The following is a 20,655-nucleotide window of genomic DNA, read 5'->3' as shown; positions in this document are numbered from 1 at the left end:
AAATAAATGTTTAAAAAGAAAAAGATAAAAGAGAAGAAAAAAAAAAAAAAGACCTCCATGGAGGAGAAAATGCAAGCTGTTAAGAGAAAGAAAGATTTCAATGAGTTATCTGGTTTGTGGTTGAGCTCTAAAATCTATATATTAAATACAATGTCATCATTGGCTTGTACTTGTCATTATTATTGTTACTTAGAAACACAAACTTACTCTAAACACATATGAATGATTAAGAAATAGCTAGAGCAGCATTAAAAAAAAACACCAAAAAAACCCAAAAAGATGAACTTGTTCCATGAGACAGCAAAGCAGGATCATACTAGCATACGAAAAAGGAAAAATGGGGAACCAGGCATGGTGGCATGTTGGGGAGGCTGAGGGCTGAGGCAGAGGATCACTGGAGTTCGAGACCAGCCTAGAGGGGGCATGGGAGAGGGGGAGAGAGAGAGAGGGAGGGAGGGAAGGGGGAGAGAGAAAGAGAGGGAGGGAAGGAAGGGGAGAGAGAGACAGAGAGAGAGAGAGAGAGAGGAAAAACCATTGGTAGAGATTCCATAGAGAAAAAAGTTAAAATAGATTCCCGACTGATACTACAAAGTTTAGATTCTAAATGGATTAAGAATCTAAAATCTAGGGCTGGTGAGATGGCTCAGTGGTCTAAAGCACCTAATTAGAACAAGCTTAGCAAAAGCCCAGGGACCACAGTTCAATCCCCCAGCACCACATGCCAGCCAGCCCGCCCCCTGGTGGGCTGAGCTACCCCCCCCAAAAAAAAAAAATCTAAAATCTAAAACTAACAAGGCTGGCCAGATAGCTCAGTGGACTAAGTGCCTGCTTAGCAGAGTGCAGTGGCCATGGTTCGATCCCCAGCATGCCCTGCTGGCCCCGCTCCTGGGGAAGTGGTGGCACAGCCTGTAATCCCAGCTCTTGGGAGGCTGAGAATAGAAGAATCACTATGAGTCTGATCTACGTAGTGAGACCCTGTACTAAAAAAAACCCCAAAAACTAAAACTATAAAGTTCATAAAAGGCAATACAAAAAAACTTAAGCAATAAGTTCAAAGTACAAAATTTACATACCTATTATATAAAATAAAAAATTGTAAAAACATTACTTGCCAAAGTATCAAATTTGTAACTATAGAGGCTGGTGAGATGGCTCAGTGGTCTAAAGCACCTACTTAGAACAAGCTAAGCTAAGCAAAGCACAGGGACCGCGGTTCAATCCCCCAGCACCACATGCCAGCCAGCCCTGCCCCCTGGTGGGTTGAGCTGGCCACACACACACACACACACACACACACACACACACAATAAATAAATAAATAAATATTAAAAAAATTGTAACTATGCCTTAAGACTATTTACTCCAAGAAATATTCACTTCAACACATAGGGTTCATGACTCTGGGGAAAATATAACAGATGGCTATAATTTTACATCACAGTAGTAGGTAGATAGTATAAACTTTTTTTATCCCATAAATATCACCATTTTATTTCTTCATCCTTCTTATACTAGAATCCATATAAACTCCCAAAATACAGAAGAGTAAAGCTTATTCACCATAAACAAATTTATCAATTATAATCTTCCTTCCATATTTACAATACTTTCAAACTACAAGAACTGATATTATATTCCTTAAAATTAGTACTATGAATCCTAAGCAAATGGACCTAAAAGGACAGAAGTAACATAGACACAACTGAATGGAATTAAAATGATACTTAACTCAAGTTTAACTCAAAATTTAGATAACCTTAAAAGCTTTGGTTACACTATAATTATTTTATTTTGCTACTGTCAGCTTTCATAAGAGCTAGAATAAATTCCTTAGACTCAGACTATAAAAAATAAAAACACAAAACCCAGGGCTTGTTTTTAAATAAGTTGTCTTGAATTTAGGCTTGAATGTAATAGCTGGGCAAACACCAACACTGAAGGCATCATGGACTGTATATTAATTCCTCAGAGAGTAGGATATTAGAAATATATTAGGTGCAACATTTATGACCCCTAAATGAAGGCTATCTGCTTAGTCTAAAAACCATTCCTCTTCCCACCTCCTTTCTGTGTCATGCTACTCTGAACTGAACCTCTCATTAGAGCCAGTAAAATCTAACACATTAGTATTATACTATCTACTTAATTTATTTAATAATTAAAATATCTTTTCTCCAAGCCTCTTCAAGTTGGCTCCCCCCAAAAGCTACCTCCTATTTTACAAAACTATGAAGCCACCGCTCAAGGGTATGACACAGTAATCTATAGGTACTTTAAGTGTATTAGATTAATAAAATATACCTGGAACAACAACCTGGCTGCCTGGGACAAAGAACTGCTGGGTGCCATCAGCTGCCTGCGCTGCGTACTGTACAATTGTGGCATTTGGAGTAGGAGCTCCTGAACTTGTCATTGTTAATGCCTGCAGGCCCTGAACACCTTCAGATCCCGGGTTAGAAATCTGGATTGCTCCACCTTGGGCTATAGCAACTTAATAGAAAAAGAAAAGAAATATTAGAGAACTTCCAGCTTCATTTTTAATAATCCCATATTGGGAGAATATACAGCAGGCTACGTATTACCATTGCTTCTCATTCTTAAGTTACTCTTATTCTTTAATGCTAAATTGATGAAGACTATCAACTTCTTTGTGGAACGAGACTTTTACAAAGCTGATATACACTTGAGTATGTGTTCTATTCAGACCTCGCTGACATTCCTGGAGACCAAGGCATTTTCCTCTTCCCTGGAAGCCACCCAACTAAATTAAGGGGAAGAAAACAGAAGCAGACAGAGTCTAGATTCTTGGCCTTCTTGATTCTCTTAGGTGTTTTTAGTTCTAAACAACATTCTTAAGAAGTGATCAGTAAAATTTCCACTAAGCAATGCAATTATGAACTTTACCTTCATTTGGCCAACTACTTTCCTAACTTATCGCTAAAAGAAAGTGGCTTTCAACACAGAATATACAGTATATCATACATTTTGGTTTTAAAGCTCACACTTACAAAGCAGTCATCTTTATCTATGTCAAGATAACTCTAAAATATAAAGTGGGAAACTGGAAAGGACCTAACAAGGTAACACTACTTAACTACAGGCGTGCTCTCAACTACAGGACTAGCAACAAATATGAAGCAGACTCCCTTTAAATGCTGAGACTGGCCAGGCATGTTAAAGTTAATGTATTAAACTTTCAAAGGAATGCTCAAAGTCTGGCCTTAAAATTGTACTAATAGACAACAACTATTCAAAATAACTGAAAGGTCCATATGTTTTAACATAAAGGTTACAACAGTACATTTTAGTTTGAGCAATGGAAATGAATCACAACCAAGGGTCATCTCTTTTATTTTAATCAAATATAAACTAGCTAACTAGGCTTTGCAACGAAGATTTTAAAAACATCATAAAACCATGTCATAAGAATAACACCACATTTCTCAATAAAATTATGGGAAAAAAATAAAAAATTAAAAATTAAAAAAATAAATAAGAATAGGTAAAGAAAAAAAAGAATAACACCACACATATAAATTAGTGTAGACATATTACAATAGTGATTAAAATATACTAAAAATTTTGCCCAAGTCACTTTCTTTTTCTTTTTTTTGAATTAATTTTCAAGTCACTTTCAAATAATTTTAGTGATACAGAAGCAAAAGGCCATGCGGGTGATAACCTGGTAGTATGCATCTTTCAGAATTATGACAGAGTAAAAATAATAAATTTGCAGGTCTTTAACCTAAGGTTCCAGTGCCTAGTACAGAAATAAGGATTGACATTTAAAAATTTTTTTTGTTTGCTTGTTTATTTTGTACTGGGGATCAAACTCAGCACCTTGCACTTGCCAGGCAGGTGCTTATGCCACTGAGCTATCTCCCCAGCCTAATATTTTTAATTTTTAAGGGTTAAGACATTAATTAACTAAAAAAATAGTTCTGGCTGGCCCTGAACGCACTACAGAGCCCAGGCTGGCCTTGTATTTGGGGTGATTCTCCTGCCTCAGCCTCCCAAGCTCTAGGATTAGAGGGTGCACAACCTTGCCCATCAAGGTTAACACTGTGGAAGACTTCGGCACAGACCCTCGAGGAGTGTGTTAGTTCACTGACAGGCTAGTCAGAATGCAGTTGCCAGAAGCTGAACAATCAGCTGCAGGTCACCGGTGAGTTGAGAAGCTGACAGGACAACATAGCTCTGGGCGCGGTGAGCATTGGTCTCCATACACGCTTGAAAACAGGTATGGTCGGTGCTCCGAAGACTTCAAGGGTCTCGGGACTCAGCCTTACAATGGAAGAGTTTGGGGAGAGATCTGACTTCGTAGAGGAGGGCGAAAAAGAGGAGAAATACTTGTTTTCTTGGATCTTCGTGGCTGGACATAATGAATTTTGTTGTTATCATATATTTTAATGTGTTTGTTTAGCTGATAAGGTATTCATTTGATGTGATAAAAACAATGCCTTAGAAACATGGCCAGAGATATTATAACCACAGTGTGTTAAAACACAAAGAGCCCAGCACAGAGCAAGTGATCAATAAATAAAATAAATAAATGATTTACATCTTCTCATATCATGAACTTGTGGGATATAGCTTTCTAACCAGCATCATGCTGTACAGGACTAAATTAAACTCCCTTCAGAGTCCGCGACTTCTGATGTGGCAGAGACACAGGCTACACTTCCCAAGCGCAGTTCTCAGGTTCTCACGGGAACTCGGGCAGCCTCTGGCCTCTCACCCCCTCAGCTCCCCGGGAGGTCTGGGTCGCCGGGCCCCTGCAGGAGCCGCCCAAGGAATCTGCGCTGCTGCGGCACGGGGGTGGGGGCGGGGAGCCCTGTGGATGTGAATGTAGCGCCAGCAGCACGACAACTGTCCCCTTCACCTGCTAGCCGCATCTGTCTCCACATAAACCCTAGAACTGGGCAAGTTAAAGTATTACCATTTCAAAGATTAAACGTGAGATGCAAAGCAAAAGCCTCGCTGTGATCAATGTAGACGTAAACAGTATTCCTGCCCATACTCTCTGCAGCTGAAACATCCACTCAAGGCTCTCTGCTGTGGTTTGTGTCTAGCTGTCCCCGCAAAGCCTCATGCAGTCATGGGGCGACTTCTAGAGTTTGTGACTAACTCTGGTCCAACGTAGGGCCTACGGGTGGGAGTCCTGTGGCAGAGAGCCTGAATACAGTATGATGAAAGAAAAGAGGCTGGCTTTCTGCGACTGCTCCTCCTTTTGCTCTTGTTGCTTTTGCTGTTTTTCGCCGCCATGAACTACTGCCTTCCGTCACATGCTACTCTGCCCTAGAGCCAGCTGAGCATGGACTGAAACCTCCACGAACTGTGAGCTAAATAAACCTGTCCTTCCATAATTTTGGGCATCAGGTATTTTGTTCCAGCAACAAGAGAAAAGTTATGGAGACACCATCCATATGTCGTCACGATCTCCAGCATTCAGTACTTCAGGGTTTAACCAATAGGGTCCACCTCTTTGTTACCTTGCAAAGGGATCACTGCTTCTATGAGAATTCCTATGCCACATTAGGTTATGCTAAAGGAATGTCATGAGGACAGCCTCTAGGCTCACATCCAGAACTTTGAGAGGTGCTAGCATTATTCAGCAGTAATGCCCATTTTTCCTGTGATGACACAGAGAAAAGGACAACACGGGGATAACCCTCCAAGGTAAACCAATGCAGCTGCACAAGGCCGGGCTGCCCACCTCCTCCAGGGACTGAGGTGTGAAGCTTTGCACACCTGGGCCTGGTGTCACATCACAGTCCCAGCTGCCAAAGCAATGCAAGTCAGACGGTAATTATGTTATCAGAGAAGCAGTAAACCACACTGAACACCTCAAGTCTAACTCTGCAGTGGGGGGTCAGGCGTGATCATTGTTATTACAACACCAACTTTGGACAGGTCCATTCAGCATCCTGAAGAGGCTGTGGGTTATTTACACCCCACTTCTAAGAGCTAACATCATAGAAGCTTCCCAAAAATCATCCAAAGAGAATTAGTTCGATAGTTTAATAAAGCAAATCTATCACCACTACAAGAAAGATTATAATGTGTTTTAACAACCAGCACTTACAGACTTGAGCCTTTTCTAGGTACTGTTATGCCTTTTTAAAGCATCTTTTTAAAAACAGCATGATAGGCCGGGAAAATGGCTCAGTAGAATAAGAGCTTCCCTGGCAAGCATAAGGGCCTGAGTTCAATTCCCGGTTCCACAAACACACACACACACACACACACACACACACACACCCAGCAGCATGTATCTAAAATCTTGATGCCTTATTTGAGCAATCACAGTACTTGCTATCACATATATTTCAGTATCAATGTAGCTTTTTCCTCCATCCTCTCTTCCCCCTTTACATTGCTTCCCAGCTCTCATTTGTCAATCTTTTCTCTTGACTTTGGAAAAAAAATATTGTTTAATTAGAGCAAAAAGCACAGAATTAATAGTCCATTAAAATGCACAACACTAAAAGTGAATGTATCTGTTTATTTAGAGCTTTCAGTGCATAAATTTCAAGTAAAATGTATCCAGTTGCTATAATTTTAAAAATTAAATCATATTTTCATTGTTTTAGGAAAACATGTACTGCATATTAACATAGTAGAGGGTAATAAAAACAGAATTTGATTTAAAACATAATTTAGAAAAAACATATGTACCTGTTTTAGATTAGTAATATGTTGGTAACAAAAACCAAGAATGGAAGACAAATATATGCTTGCATGCAACATAAAGACAACAGAAAACTTTTAACTTTAACTTGCAATGAATATAAACATATAAATAGAAAACCCTTTTATTTTTATTCCCAAATTTTCTCCTATATTTAGCAATAAAACTTTTTACTTTCCACAAGTATATCATGCTGTCAGTTCAAATCTCCCACTGTTTTCACATGTACTTTTCATTCTATGATCCACAGTTTAGGTAGTAAGGGCACATTTTAAAATGGGACAATGTATTGCTAACAGCCCAGTTGCTCCAGTGTGACAGGAGAAGGCTTAAGCTAGTGCCGTATCATAGCAACTGCCGCATACATACTGTATTGCCCCGTGGAAGTCTGATATATGCTAGTTGGTACAGCCATGCTGCTGATGTTAGAGGGCCTTCCTCCTTCCTCTGACTTCTCTTCCTCAATCTTGGGAACACCAGGCACATCAGAGGAAAGTTCATTCAGTATTCTTCTGAAATATAATGTAACAATACAAGTAATTAAGGTATAGAAAGCAGACTTTAAAAAAAGCGAGCAACAATTTTGATAACAATATGAATATAACAACCGTTGTTAATTTTCTGTTCTTGTTTTGAAATTCTGTGCCCATTTTAATTTTTTTTTTTAAAGAAAAGCTATACAGAAACAGTTGCTTTTTTTTTTTTTTTTTTGCAGAACCGGGGTTTGATCTCAGGTCCTTGCGTTTGTCAGGGAAGCACTTATTCCACTAAGCCATCTCCCCAGCCCCAGAAACAGTTACTTTGATCTATAACTTTTCTACCTTTTTGGAAAAAAAATATTCAGTAGGAAATGTTCACTCACCTGTAAGAGGGTCTCCGTGAAAGGATTTCTCTCTGTTTATGAGAATCAATTATACCTTCTGAGTCTGCAGGCTCATCCGTCTCTGTAACTGTTGCTACCTACAACATAAAAGTTTCTGAAAGGCATCATAAAACACATGATCTTCTGCACTGGGAGTCTGTGGCTCAGGTCGTGGTGTCCAGCATGGAGCCAGGGGCTGAAGCACGGCCCAGCAGTAAGATGCAGTGAACCTGCACTATTGGAGCTCGTGCTCTGGCTCAGGAGAGAGAGCACCAACTCAAACATTCAAGTTGTGGAAAAGAAAAGTGTGGTCAAGAATGGAATAGATAATAAATACTATAGAAATGCAATGGCAGGCCCAGCCAAATAGCTCAGTGGATTAAACGTCTGCTTAGGCAGAGGCAGGGACCAGGAGTTTGATCCCTGGGCCTGCCATGCCGGCTCTACTCCTGGGGCGAGCTGAGATGGCGATTGAGACTGGGTGTGTAATCCCAGCACTTGGGAGGCTGTAAACAAGAGGATCACTATGAGACCCTGTGACCCTGTCCTAAAATACAAAAGAAAAGAAATGCATTGGGAAGACTGTTACCATCGTCAAGTGAGGCTTTCCAGGGAAGGTCAGACTTAAGACACGTTATGTCCCAAATCCTAACCCTGAGAGTATGGTAACAAATCCAGCAGAATGTGTGAGGTAGGGACTGAGGCAATAAAAATGATTTGATTTCACTGCTTTCTTTAGGATGTCAGGGCTGGCTTGAACAGGGTCTTCAAATTAGGCCTAGGACAGGATCACAGAAAAAAAGAGTACTTGTATAAATAAGTATGTAAACTAGGATGGCTAAAATTAGGATTTACATTATAAAGAGTAGGTTAGGCTTGATGGTAGTGGGTCTTAAAGGTGAAAATAAGGAATTTCTTCTTAAAAGATATATCTGAGTTTTCAGTATGATTTCATTTTTCAAGTCAGGTAGGGCTACAATAATTTGATTATTAAGGAAAGTCAGAAAACTAGAATAATGAATACAAAACATATGTTGTCAACAATATTCAGCCATTTAATTTTCTTTCTTTCTTTCTTTCTTTCTTTCTTTCTTTCTTTCTCCTTTTTTTTTTTTTTTTGGTGGAACTAGGGATTGAACTCAGGCACTTGCACTTGCCAGGCAAGTGCTTATTCTCCTGAGGTATCTCCCCGGTCCTCAGTCACTTAATTCTGAGGCCTATGGGGCAGCGGAGTTTATAAACCTCACTTTACTTGATATTAAATTATATGAGAATTTGATTTGAGGTACAATGAAGAATTTACTAAAATATCAAGGATCTAAGTGAGGGCCAACAAGATAGCTCAGTAGACTAAAGCACCTGCTTAGACAAGCTTAGGTAAAAGCAGAGACCATGGTTTGATCCCTGATACCACATGCCATGGCAGTCCTGCCTCCAGGGTGCGCTGAGCCAGCCAGAGTCTGGGCATAGTGGTGTATGCCTGTAATCCCAGCTCTGGGGCGGCTGAAAGCAGAAGGATCATCATAAGTGCGGGCTGCATGGTGAGACCCAGCAACAACCAAATACATTAAAAAAAAAAAAAAAAGAATCCAAGTAAAAAGGTTGAAGTGGGAGTATTTGCAAGTTTGAGTCTGGCCTGTGCAACTTAGCAAGACTCTGTCTCAAAAAAAGAAAAGAAAAGGTTGAGGATGTAGCTTAGTTGAAGGCCTTGGGTTCAATCTCTAGTATCACATACATATATACATACATATGAGAATATACAGATCCCAAAGAACAAGGACGTGCATACACAGCCACTATGTGTGTGACTACACACACCTGGTCATGAGCACCCACACCTAAGCACATACAATCAGTGAACAGCGCTTCCTGGAAAAATGTTGCTGCCTTAGACAGTGCTGCCTCATTACTAAATATCACTTATGCTAGGCTTCCACATCAACATATCATCATCACACTTGCTTACATGAAGTGGCCTATTACTTTACCCAATTTAGAGAACACTAAAGTTCATCCAGAGAGGTTCAGTGCCTTGTCTACTGTCCAACAGGCAGAAATCCTACAAGCAGCTCTATTAGATTTATCTCTTACAAAGACAAGTCATTCACTTAACAAAATTTAAAACAAGTTCATGGAATATATGGCAATATGTTCTTCCAGTTTCAGCCTGGATAAAACTAAGCAGAAATAGTTGCATCCCAGTAGAAGCCCTAATACAAAGAGGAGTATAAAAAGATTTCATTTTTTTCATCACTAGGGCCAGAAAGATTTGAAAAACTCTTGAATCAAGGATTACCATAGAGGCCGGAGAGATAGCTCAATGTCTAAGTGCCTGCCTGGCAAGCCCAAGGACCTGGGTTTGTGGCAGCACATGCCTGTAATTCCAGTACTGGGGAGGCTGAGAAAGAAGGAACATGACGGCCAATCTGGGTAGAGAGAACAACAACAAAAAGGGATTACCATAGAGAATACAATGATGAGATTATTCCTACACTTCTGAGCAACAAAGATGCCTATACTGAAGATAATCAAGCTTTTAAAGTATGTGGATTAAAACTAAACTAAAAATAAAGTATGTGGACTACTTCACATCTCATGCTGCCTCTCTCATCATTATTCTTTTTTAAATTTATTTATTTAATTTATTAATTTTTTTTTGTGTGTGTGGCCAGCTCAGCCCACTTGGGGGCGGGGCTGGCTGGCATGTGATGCTGGGGTATTGAACCGCCGTCCTTGTGCTTTGCTAACCTTGTTCTAAGTAGGTGTTTTAGACCACTGAGCCATCTCACCAGCCCTTAAATTTTTTTTTTAATTTATGTGTGTGTGTGTGTGTGGCCAGCTCAGCCCACCAGGGGGGCGGGGCTGGCTGGTATGTGGTGCTAGGGGATTGAACCTCGGTCCCTGTGCTTTGCTAAGCTTGTTCTAAGTAGGTGCTTTAGACCACTGAGCCATCTCACCAGCCCCCTCATCGTTATTTTGAGATGAACTATAGTCAATATGAAGGTAGGGGTAAGACCACACGCTTTTCCATTTTCATCAGATCTTGTCATCTCTTAGGTTCAAATAATCTCAGCATTTAAAGTATAATAACATAATAAACTGACCTTAAAAATGAACCAAAATAAGTTCAGTAAAAAAGAAAAGTATTCCTTTAAAAATGTAAATTTAACAATTTACATCTGTTGATCAAAAATATTTTGCCTCCAACTAATGTTAAGAATTTATAACAAACCTCAATAACAATAAATAGTAGCATACATCTCTGGATCAAAACCACAATATCAATCACAGCTACACAAGACAAAGTTTAACCTGGGAAGAAAATATGATATATAAACACAACACCCACATGACAATAATCCAATGTCACTTTCAGACTGGGGGTGTAGCTTGGCATACATAAGGTTCTGGGTTCAGTATCCAGCACGCAAATAAATGAACACATGCACACATAATTTCTAAGGGTTATCCACACTGAATTTAAAATAAATTTCAATCAACCTCTTGAGTATTCATGAACACATACCAGAACACACACCTTCATATTGTGTGAATGGATTATCTCTTCCTCTAAAAACCCTCAATGCATTTTTTTAAAAATTATTTATTTATTTATTTATTTAGTGTGTGTGTGTGTGTGTGTGTGTGTGTGGCCAGCTCAGCCCACCAGGGGCGGGGCTGGCTGGCATGTGGTGCTGGGGGATTGAACCGCGGTCCCTGTGCTTTGCTAAGCTTGTTCTAAGTAGGTGCTTTAGACCACTGAGCCATCTCACCAGCCCCCCTCAATGCATTTTTTTTTTTTTTTTTTTTTTTTTTGTGGAACCAGGGATTAAACTCAGGTCCTTGCACTTGCCAGGGAAGCGCTTACTCCACTGAGCTATCTCCCCGGCCCCCCCTCAATGCATTTTTAAGCACCACTGCAGAGCTTTGTTAAAAAGTAAATAAACCAGAGTTTGAACACAGAACCATTTGCAGAAGACAGGAACTGCTGCTCTGGCAATTATTCATCCTATAAACTATAAGCTGATGATGCTCCAAGTCCTCAGCCACATCTAAGGGCCTAATAGCGCATACCACACATAAAGAAATACCCTCAAATATCTAATAAAAAAAACTTGTATATAAAGTCTACATAAATGAGTTAGTAAAATAAAAATGAACAAGGCCCACCAAAGTCAAGACAAATCAGCCAGGAAGGAAGCTAGCTAGAACAGTGTGTTCACGCAGGCTGTGATGGTTGTGGTGTCTGAATGACTCCTGGACTCTTACGGCATAGCCTGACAGTAACAACTAGAGTAACAGATGGGGAACCTCTTCCAGTGCTTGATCCTGCTATAAAAACCTGCAAAAATGATCGTCACTGAGGATTAGAGCTGGACCTGTTCTCAATGTTTTGATCTATTTTTAAGAAGTACAGCTGGGTGTGATGGTATACACATGGGAGGCTGAGGCAGGAAGATTGCTGCCAATTCAAGGCCAGCCTGGGCTACACAGTACACCGTGAGGTCAAGGATAGCCTGAACCACCCTATCTCAGAAAAACGAAAATGAAAACAACACTGTAATTCACTGTTAGGATTGGACAACTTCTCTTTTTTCTGCTTCTAAGAAATGACAAACAACTGGGGGTACTTACTATGCAGAGGACGTCCCTGTCCTGGAACTATTATTCTCTGGTATGACACAGTGTAAAGAACCCATGCTCCTCACGTTTGGTGCCCATGCTTGGGTGGATGAGAGTGTTTGGAGCACAGGGTTCCAAAGCAGTTAAACTACCTCACAGCTACTAACAGTGAAGCCTTTGGAGGCCAGAGTATGAACTACCTTCTTTAATTTCATAAGAGAAACTGGAGCTAGAATATAAATTGGTGAACTGTGCTTCACACATGACAAGTCTAGTAGCATTTCAGCTGTGAGCTGATGCCATCTCTACTCTCCTAAGGACTCATGCCCCTATAAGCACAAAAGGCACAGACCAAAGAAATTCTGTCAAGTCCTAGTGTGTCTAATCTAGAGAAGGGTCCTGTCATGGAGCTGAGGTAACCTCCTGACACTCCTTTTCCCAAGATGAAGACCTTCCAGGCACAGGGCCTGAAACATCACTTACCTTTGGGCACAGAGACTCACGTCACTTCCCTGCTCCTCTGAGCACTTTCAATGGAGATCCCTACCAGCAACTACCACCAGGCTCCCCTCTGCTCGCCTCAAAACAGGCTAAGCCTGTTAGTCAACAATGCTTGCCCACTAAGCCACCATCATTGTAGGAACTGCTTCATTTTGCTAAGATTCATTATTGCTGGGGAGATGGCTCAGTAGAATAAGTGCTTGCCTAGCAAGCACAAGGGCCTGAGTTCAATACCTGGTTCTGAAAAAAAAAAAAAAAAAAGATTGAATGACTTGGTCAAAATAGCCAAAGGGCTTGGAAGTGAAATAAGCCACCAGTTTCTATCACAAGTAGTCCTACAGCCATAGGAACTTCATCAATTTTTGAAGGAAGCCTGTATGTGGCCTCGTGATTTGTAACCTACTGTGCTAGTCTTTAAAAGATTTACTAAAAACTGGGTTTACAACAAATAATTAGGGGCTGGTGAGATGGCTCAGTGGTCTGCAGCACCTACTTGGAACAAGATAAGCTTAGCAAAGCACAGGGACCGCGGTTCAATCCCCCAGCACCACATGCCGGCCACCCCCGCACCCCTGGTGGGCTGAGCTGGCCATACACACACATAAATAAATAAATAAATAAATAAATAAATAAATAAATGATTATTCAAGGCTATCCTGTCTACACGGTTAGATGCCATTTCAAAAACCCAGAACAAGCTAGGCATGGTGGACATGCCTATAATCCCAGGAAGGTTGAGGCAGGAGGATTGCTACAAACTAGAGACCAGCTTGGGCTACAAAGTGAGCTCAAGGCCAGCCTGGATTGCATTTCAAGACCCTGACTCAAAAACGACAGAAAAAAAAAAAAAAAAAAAAAAAAAAAAAAAACACACACACACACACACACACACACACACACACACCCCAAAAAACAAACCCCACAAAATACAAAACAACTAAAGCTTATTTACATTATTATTCAAGCAAACTTTTCTGCAGGTCTAAAAATTTAAATTCTATTATCCACACAAAAGAAAATATGTGTTGAGCATTGTACTAGGTGCACTAAGGTAGACAGAAGAATTGACAAAACTGGTCATAGCAATAGATTACCAAATACTACCAGTGATGGCAAACTACCCAGTCAGAGACAAGGGCTCAAACTGCAACCCAAAGCTCCCTTATTTGTCGTGAAACGCCAACACTGTAACTAAACTTGAATACTGACGCTTTAAAAAAAGCTCATACATTGAAAGAAGAACCACAACGACAGAGCTTTCAATGATACAAACAGCCCGCGGCCGCATGTGTGCCACAGGTTTCCCTACTGGGTCTACAAGCTCAATGCTCCACTATGCGAATGTCAGGGGTCCAAAGGAGAAAGAGAGCAGTAAGGAGAGGCTTCAGCGTGGAGCCAGAGCCTCAGCCAGACTTGAACTTGACCTCAGCAACAGGGACAGAAAGTGCCAGACAGGAGCAGGGGCCACCAATGCGCAGCTCGAGCATGAGGAGCTCACCTGGCGTCCGCTTTTACCGCCTACCTAAGAGTTTAGGAGGAAAGAAAAAGAAATGCGCACGTAGAGCCAGTAACAGCGCCAAGTTACACAGGGAAAACACAGACTTATTCTGTGAATGTTCTCGGCACAAAATGTAATCCTGAATTATACGAAGGAATATGCCGCTCTGCCAAAGGCCATGGGTCTCCTTTTTCTCCACACAACTAATTTTCATGCAGTTTAGTGTCAGGACATCTTTATATTTAAAAGTTGATAATGACCATAGATAGCTTAATCTGTGTGGTTTTTATCCCACTGAGTGCTAGTAAGCATTTAATAACTGAACGCTGGGAAGGCGGGCCAGTCCTGATGCTTTTCCTGATTTCTGTGATGCAAATACTCCTACTATGGCTGATTTCAATGTTACAATGTACAACACTTGACACAAAATAGGCAAATAAAAAATTTATACTTGCAAGCCAGTACAAGGCAGCTTCAGGACATCCTGGTTTTATGTATTGATATAGACAACATAAGAAATGTACATCTGGGACTGGGGATTTGGCTCAGCGGTAGAACGCTTGCCTAGCAAGTTTGGTCATTGGCACCAAAAACAAAAAATAAACCTCCCCTTAAAAAAATAAATAAATAAATAAATAAACCTCCCCTAGAAATGCACACCTGTAATCCCAGCACTTGGGAGGCTGAGGCTGGGGGACAGCAGAAAGTTCAAGGCCAGCCTGGGCTGCATAGCAAGACCCTGTCTCAAAAACCTGCCACCCTACAAAATAACTTAGAAATTAAAATTGAGAAATATTTCTAAACACTTAAAAACTCATTTAAAAATAATAAATCCACTATGTATTAATATAAATAACATTTATGAAAAATAATTACATAAAAAAGAAAAAAGTGGCATCATGTTTACATTTTTTACAAATTCCTTCAATGCCTGGCTAAAGTGAAAGACAGCTAGACTTTCTTTTCTCCTGCAAGGAATCTGTTGCAGTAAGTTGTGTCTCTTGGTATGTGAAGAAAATATGGGCCTCACACTTCTTAAAATGATTTAAGAAGGGAGGAGTATTGTAACATTTCTCTGAAAATCATGACTATTATTCTTTGATACAACCCCATGCCTCTCCCTTTCTTTTGAGCCAGCAGTGGCTTCCTAAGTGACTAAACTGCCCAGGCTGAGATAGAATTGCTATCCTGCCTCATCCTCCCAGAGTGCTGGGCTGTAGGAATGCACTACGGTGTGTGCATGGTGACACATTTCCCCATACACTATCATAAATCACACTCACTAAATACCACCAACCCCATCAGTGTGCTGTTGAGCTCATAACGGCAGATAGATTTTCCAAGATTCAAAATTTCTGCTTAAGACCTGAATTTTATTATTGCCAATAGGCACTTGAGGTGACAGATTTACTTTGTTGTAAGTCATTCTTTTGAGAAAATTCATATCCCATTGGGGGAAAAACCCTAGCTAGTTCATCATAACATACAAACCAACACAAGTGCTTTTCCTCCAGGATGTGGCCTTTGGTATGCAGCACAGGTGCTGTGAGCATCCTTTCATGATGCAGAATATTACAGAGTATGTCCTCCAGGGCTAGGATTTCAATGTCACTGCCAATTTTTATTGCTCCATCAAGGCCATTCTTAAATGAAACTGACTTTGTTGCACCATGAATGAATGACTGGCAGTGGAGAATACAATGACTACTCCACAGTTCGCTGCTCCTAACTTGATTCAAACTGGAAACAACAGTTAACCCTTGTTCTTGTGCTCAGTGCAAATGATAGTACTGAGAAGAGGAAAGTAATATCTTAGAAATTGGAAAGGCAGTTTTGCCCTAGTGAACCTTCTGAAAGTATCCCCAGTCTCACCCAAGGTTCTATGAGTTGCACTCTGGAACCTGCTGCTCTATATTGATGTCGCCCTGTATACTCAGCAAGGTCCCGGCTTTCTGCTGACAGAACAAAGTATGGACACAGGCTGAGCTATCAGCTCCAATATGGCAGCACATCCAGTAACTCTGACAGAGAGTTCATAGGTCAGAGACCAGCAAAATAGTAAGCTTTGTAATGTTCACATGAAGGGGGGGGGGCATTAAAAAAGTTTAACACAAGAGAGCTGAGTGTGGTGGCGCACAATGTAATTCCAGCTACTTGGAAGGCTGATGTAGGAGGCTCACAACTTCCAGGCCAGCCTGCCCAACTTAGACCTTGTCTCGCAATTAAAAAATGCAAAGGGCTGGGGATACAGCTCAATAGTAGAGCGCCCTTGGCTTCAAATTCCCACACTGAAAGAGAAGGGACTCGATGTCCAGTTTCTGGTATAGCAAGGTAGGAAAGAGAGCCAGGAACTTTACAATTAGACTTGTGACCTTGGTCACCAGAGAATACAGGGTGACACTGTGCCTGCCCTTGCCCACCACTGTGTGCGCAGACCCTGTGGAAGGAAAGAAAGGAGTGTGAACTCTAGCTTTTCCTTTCCTTGCTATTTTCCCCATCTTTAATAAAGTTGTATTACTAATGGTAGAAAATTATTTTTTCAAGCAGAGTCTTGCTATGTGGTCTGGGCTGGGTTCAGACGACTGGGTTGGAGGGCACACCAGCCCCAGCCTCCTGAGTAGTGGGGACTCCAGCTACACTACACACCTGGCCATGCAGGAATGTTGGAGATGGTGTACTTCTGCAAATCATTAGACTCTTCTCTATAGAATAGATAGCTTGCCAGATGTCCAGTGGCTCTCAATGTTTTGCTTAAAAACAACAAACAAAACCCGGCATGGTGGCACATGCCTGTAATCCCAGCACTTGGGAGGCTGAGGCAGTTCAAAACCAACCTGGGCTACAACATGAGTTCAAGGCCAGCCTGAACTGCATAGACACGGTCTGGAAAAAATAAAGTAGAGTTAGCTATCCAAATACAATGAACTTGAAATTGTAGGGGAACCCAAGAGTACTATAAATATGTAAAAGATTAAATAAATAAATAAATGATTTTTTAAACATATTAAAAAACAGAAGGGCTGGCCTGATAGCTCAGTGGGCTAAAGTGCCAGGGTTTAAAGAGCACAGTGGCCAGGATTTGGTCTCTGTCATGCTATGCTGTGCCAGCCCTGCCCCCAGGGTATAATGCCAGCACTTGGGAGGCTGAAAACAGGAGAATCACTATGAGTCTGATCTATGTAATGAGTCCCTGTAGACCCTGTGCTAAATATATATATATCTCACAAAATGGAGTTTTAGCTGGAGGGCAATACATATAACTCATTTTCTATGGAGAGATGCTCTGTACTCAAAGAGATGAGATTACTTTTGAATAACTAAAAGAAAATTAAGGAACAAAATTCATCAAATTCTATGTGTATATCTATCTGTAGTGGAACTAGAGACTGAACCGAGGACCTCACGTATACTATACAAACACCCTACCACCAAGCTACATTGCCAGCCCATTTCTAAGATTTTTGCTTTGAGAAAGGGTCTCCCTAAATATCCAGGCTGGCCCTGGCCTCTGGAATAGCTGGCAGTAAAGGCATACACTACTATGGCCAGCTGATTGATGGGCTGGATAAGTATAAACCATACTATCTCTCCAGGAAATTCTCAGGACCTTAAGAAACAACAACTCCTTCAAAAGTGATTTCATGTTGTAATACTTGATATAGAAACAGAACTAGGAAAACAATAGCCCTCGAATTCTGGAGAACAGTTATATGGGTTCTTGAACCATGTTTTTTTCAATATGTCTAAAGTCTGGACAGGGTAAAAGCTCATAGGCTTGATCTTCCATTAAGCTGCCAAGTAAAGGCAGAAAAATAGTACAAATAATATACCCTGATACTGGAATTCAAGTGTATCCTTAAATCTCTGGAACTGTCATTCTATATTCGCATCAATTTTGTCAAAACTAATATGCAACTGGCATTATGCCTGTAACTGCCCTGACAGAGTTCACCAGCTAACCTTCATTACTAACCTTAATTATTATTAAGTACCAACAAGTCCTGTGGTCCCTGCCCTTAATATTTTAGGATTGCTTTTTAATTTTTTAAATCTTTATTTATTTGGTACAGGGTCTCACTACACAGCTCAGACTCATCGTGATCCTCCTGTCTCAGCCTCCCCAGCATTGGGATTACAAGTATATGCCTGGTTTTTGGTGGCCCACACTGTGCGCCCCAGTTCTGGGACTAGCACAAACATGCAGGGCCAGGGATCAAACTAAGGGCCTTGCACTTGCCAAGCAGGTGCTTAGACTGCTGAGCTATCTCCCCAGCCCTTTAATGTTTAAATTTAATTTTTTTTTATTTTTAAAAATTAATGTAAGGGGGGGGCCAGGGAGATGGCTCAGTGGAATAAGCGCTTCCTTGGCAAGTGCAAGGGCCTGAGTTCAATCCCCGGTTCCGCCAAAAAATAAAATAAAATAAAATTAATGTAAGGAGGGACCAGGGAGATAGCTCAGTAGAATAAGCACTTCCTTGGCAAGCGCAGGGTCCTGAGTTCAATTCCCAATACTGCTAAAAAAAAAAAAAGAAAAAAGAAACCATAGCAAAGGTTTCAGTCACGTTAGGGCCCAGGGAGATGGCTCAGTGGAATAAGCGCTTCCCTGGTAAGCGCAAGGGCCTGAGTTCAATCCTCAGTTCTGGGAAAAAAAAAAAAAAAAAATTAATGTAAGGACCAGCCAAATAGCTCAGCAGATTAAAGCACCTGCAAGCAAGCACAGAGGTTCAATCCCAGGGCCTAATGTGCTGGCCCTGCCCCAAAACCCCCTCCCCGCCCCCCATACGCTGAGATGGCAATTGAGACTGGGTGTGGTGGTTTGCGCCTGTAATCCCAGCTCTTGGGAGGCTGTAAACAGGTGGATCACTCCGAGTCTGATCTAGTAGTGAGACCCTGACCACCCTGTAGACCCTTCCCTAAAAATACAATCAATCAATCAATCAATAAAATAAAATTAAAGTAAGGGTTTGATCCCCAGCATGTCACGCCAGCCCCGCCCCCAGGGCTCACTCAGCAGATGACTAAGACTGGGCGTGTTAGTTCGTGCCTGTAATTCCAGCTCTTGGGAAACTGAAAACAGGAGGATCACAATGAGTCAATTTGTGTAGTGAGACCCTGTACTAAATACATTAAAAATAATAATTTAAAATTTATTTATTTATTTGATGTAGGGTCTTGCTACGAGTTCAGACCTGTAATGATCCTCCTATCTCAGCCACCCCAGCACTGGGACTGCAGACGGTGCCCAGGGTTCCAGGGCCAGCACCACATGCAGTAGCAGGGAAACAACTCAGGTTCTTGCGCTCACCAGGCAGGCGCTTAGACCACCGAGCTATCTCCCCAGACCCCTTAAAAATTCTTTTTTAAGTTAATTAATTTTGTCTTTTTGCGACAGTGTTCCACTATGCAGTTCAGCCTTGCCTTGAGCTCACCATGTAGCCCAGGCTGATCTCAAACTCACAATGATCCTCCTGCCTCAGCCTCCCAAGTGCTGGGATTATAGGCAGGTGCCACCAGGCCTGGCTCTAAAATGTTTTATTATAGTGAGAGATACATTGCTATTAATCCCCCTCAAAATACCCTTACATTGGACACACATTCCATTGATCAAGACCAATGGACAACTGCTTCTTGTCACTTCCTGAAGCAGTTCTGGGAATCCTGTTTCCAGGTTGAGTAATGAAAATGGGCTCAAATTTTAATGGCATCTGTACTTAATGACAAGCTCATACCATTCCTGAGATGGTAACAGTGGGCTCCTGCAAGAGTGCTGCGTGTGAGGCAGCTCCAGCACCTGGCGAGGTGCTGAAGCTTCCAGAGCCCGGTGCAGCACCCCCTGCGGGGTGCCTGACCAGGAACCCACCAGGACTGTGTCCTTCCAGTGGGTGTGGACCCCAGGCAGCCTCCCCGCTGGGTGGGCATGTGGTGCACAACCTATTTGGTTGAGTGGAGTCTGGCAGAGGTCTCCTATTTTAGCATTCTGAGACTCCTACACCGACTGCATAGGCTCCAGGTGAATAGAGGTATGCCCTTGGAGTGAGCTCCACACAAGGATGGCATAGAAGGGCAACAGAACAAGATCACTCACAAAGCCACAAGCGCTTCAAGAAGGACCTTTTACTTCAGGAAAGGTGACGTGTACTGTGTTAGGCAGACTAGGATTCTTTTGCTGAATTCACGCACCTACAATATTTAAATGGCAATGAATACCCATCTCTGCCAAAACCAAACAAAAAAAGGAGATATAAATGAAGGACCATCTTGTATCTGTATATACAAAATAGTTAAGATAGATATACAGCTACTTTCTCTTAATTCAATGAGAAGAAAGATTTGTACTAATAGCATTTGGACAGGATATCATGTCTGCATCTTGTACTATGAATAACCACTACACAGACAATGTATGCAATGTATTAATTATTGAAACTGTTCTACTAATCGGTTTTGAAACTGTCTCATTAGAGCCGAGGCGATAGCTCA

The 20,655-nt window shown here is 41.3% G+C and overlaps 1 protein-coding gene across 8 annotated transcripts in view; it reads right to left on the bottom strand.

Moving 5' to 3' along the window:
* The window catches only part of Crem (cAMP responsive element modulator), a 91,443-nt gene that overhangs the window by 22,164 nt on the left and 48,624 nt on the right, over positions 1–20,655 (bottom strand). For 6 of the 8 annotated variants that reach the window (XM_023701915.1, XM_023701910.1, XM_023701909.1 and 3 more), the window contains 3 exons: positions 7,554–7,651; positions 7,061–7,203; positions 2,302–2,490 (listed from right to left, as the gene is read on the bottom strand). In XM_023701915.1, coding sequence (XP_023557683.1) covers positions 2,302–2,490; positions 7,061–7,203; positions 7,554–7,651 — 430 coding nt within the window. Of the gene's footprint in view, positions 1–2,301; positions 2,491–6,554; positions 7,204–7,553; positions 7,652–20,655 lie in introns of those variants that run through there. The other 2 variants (XM_023701911.1, XM_023701920.1) reach the window with 2 other exon arrangements.

The sequence above is a fragment of the Octodon degus genome, unplaced genomic scaffold, assembly GCF_000260255.1.
Source record: "Octodon degus isolate 3935 unplaced genomic scaffold, OctDeg1.0 scaffold00144, whole genome shotgun sequence".
Lineage (NCBI taxonomy): Eukaryota > Metazoa > Chordata > Mammalia > Rodentia > Octodontidae > Octodon > Octodon degus.
The sequence above is the reverse complement of the archived record's forward strand: the minus strand, read 5'-3'. Positions and strand labels throughout refer to the sequence as shown.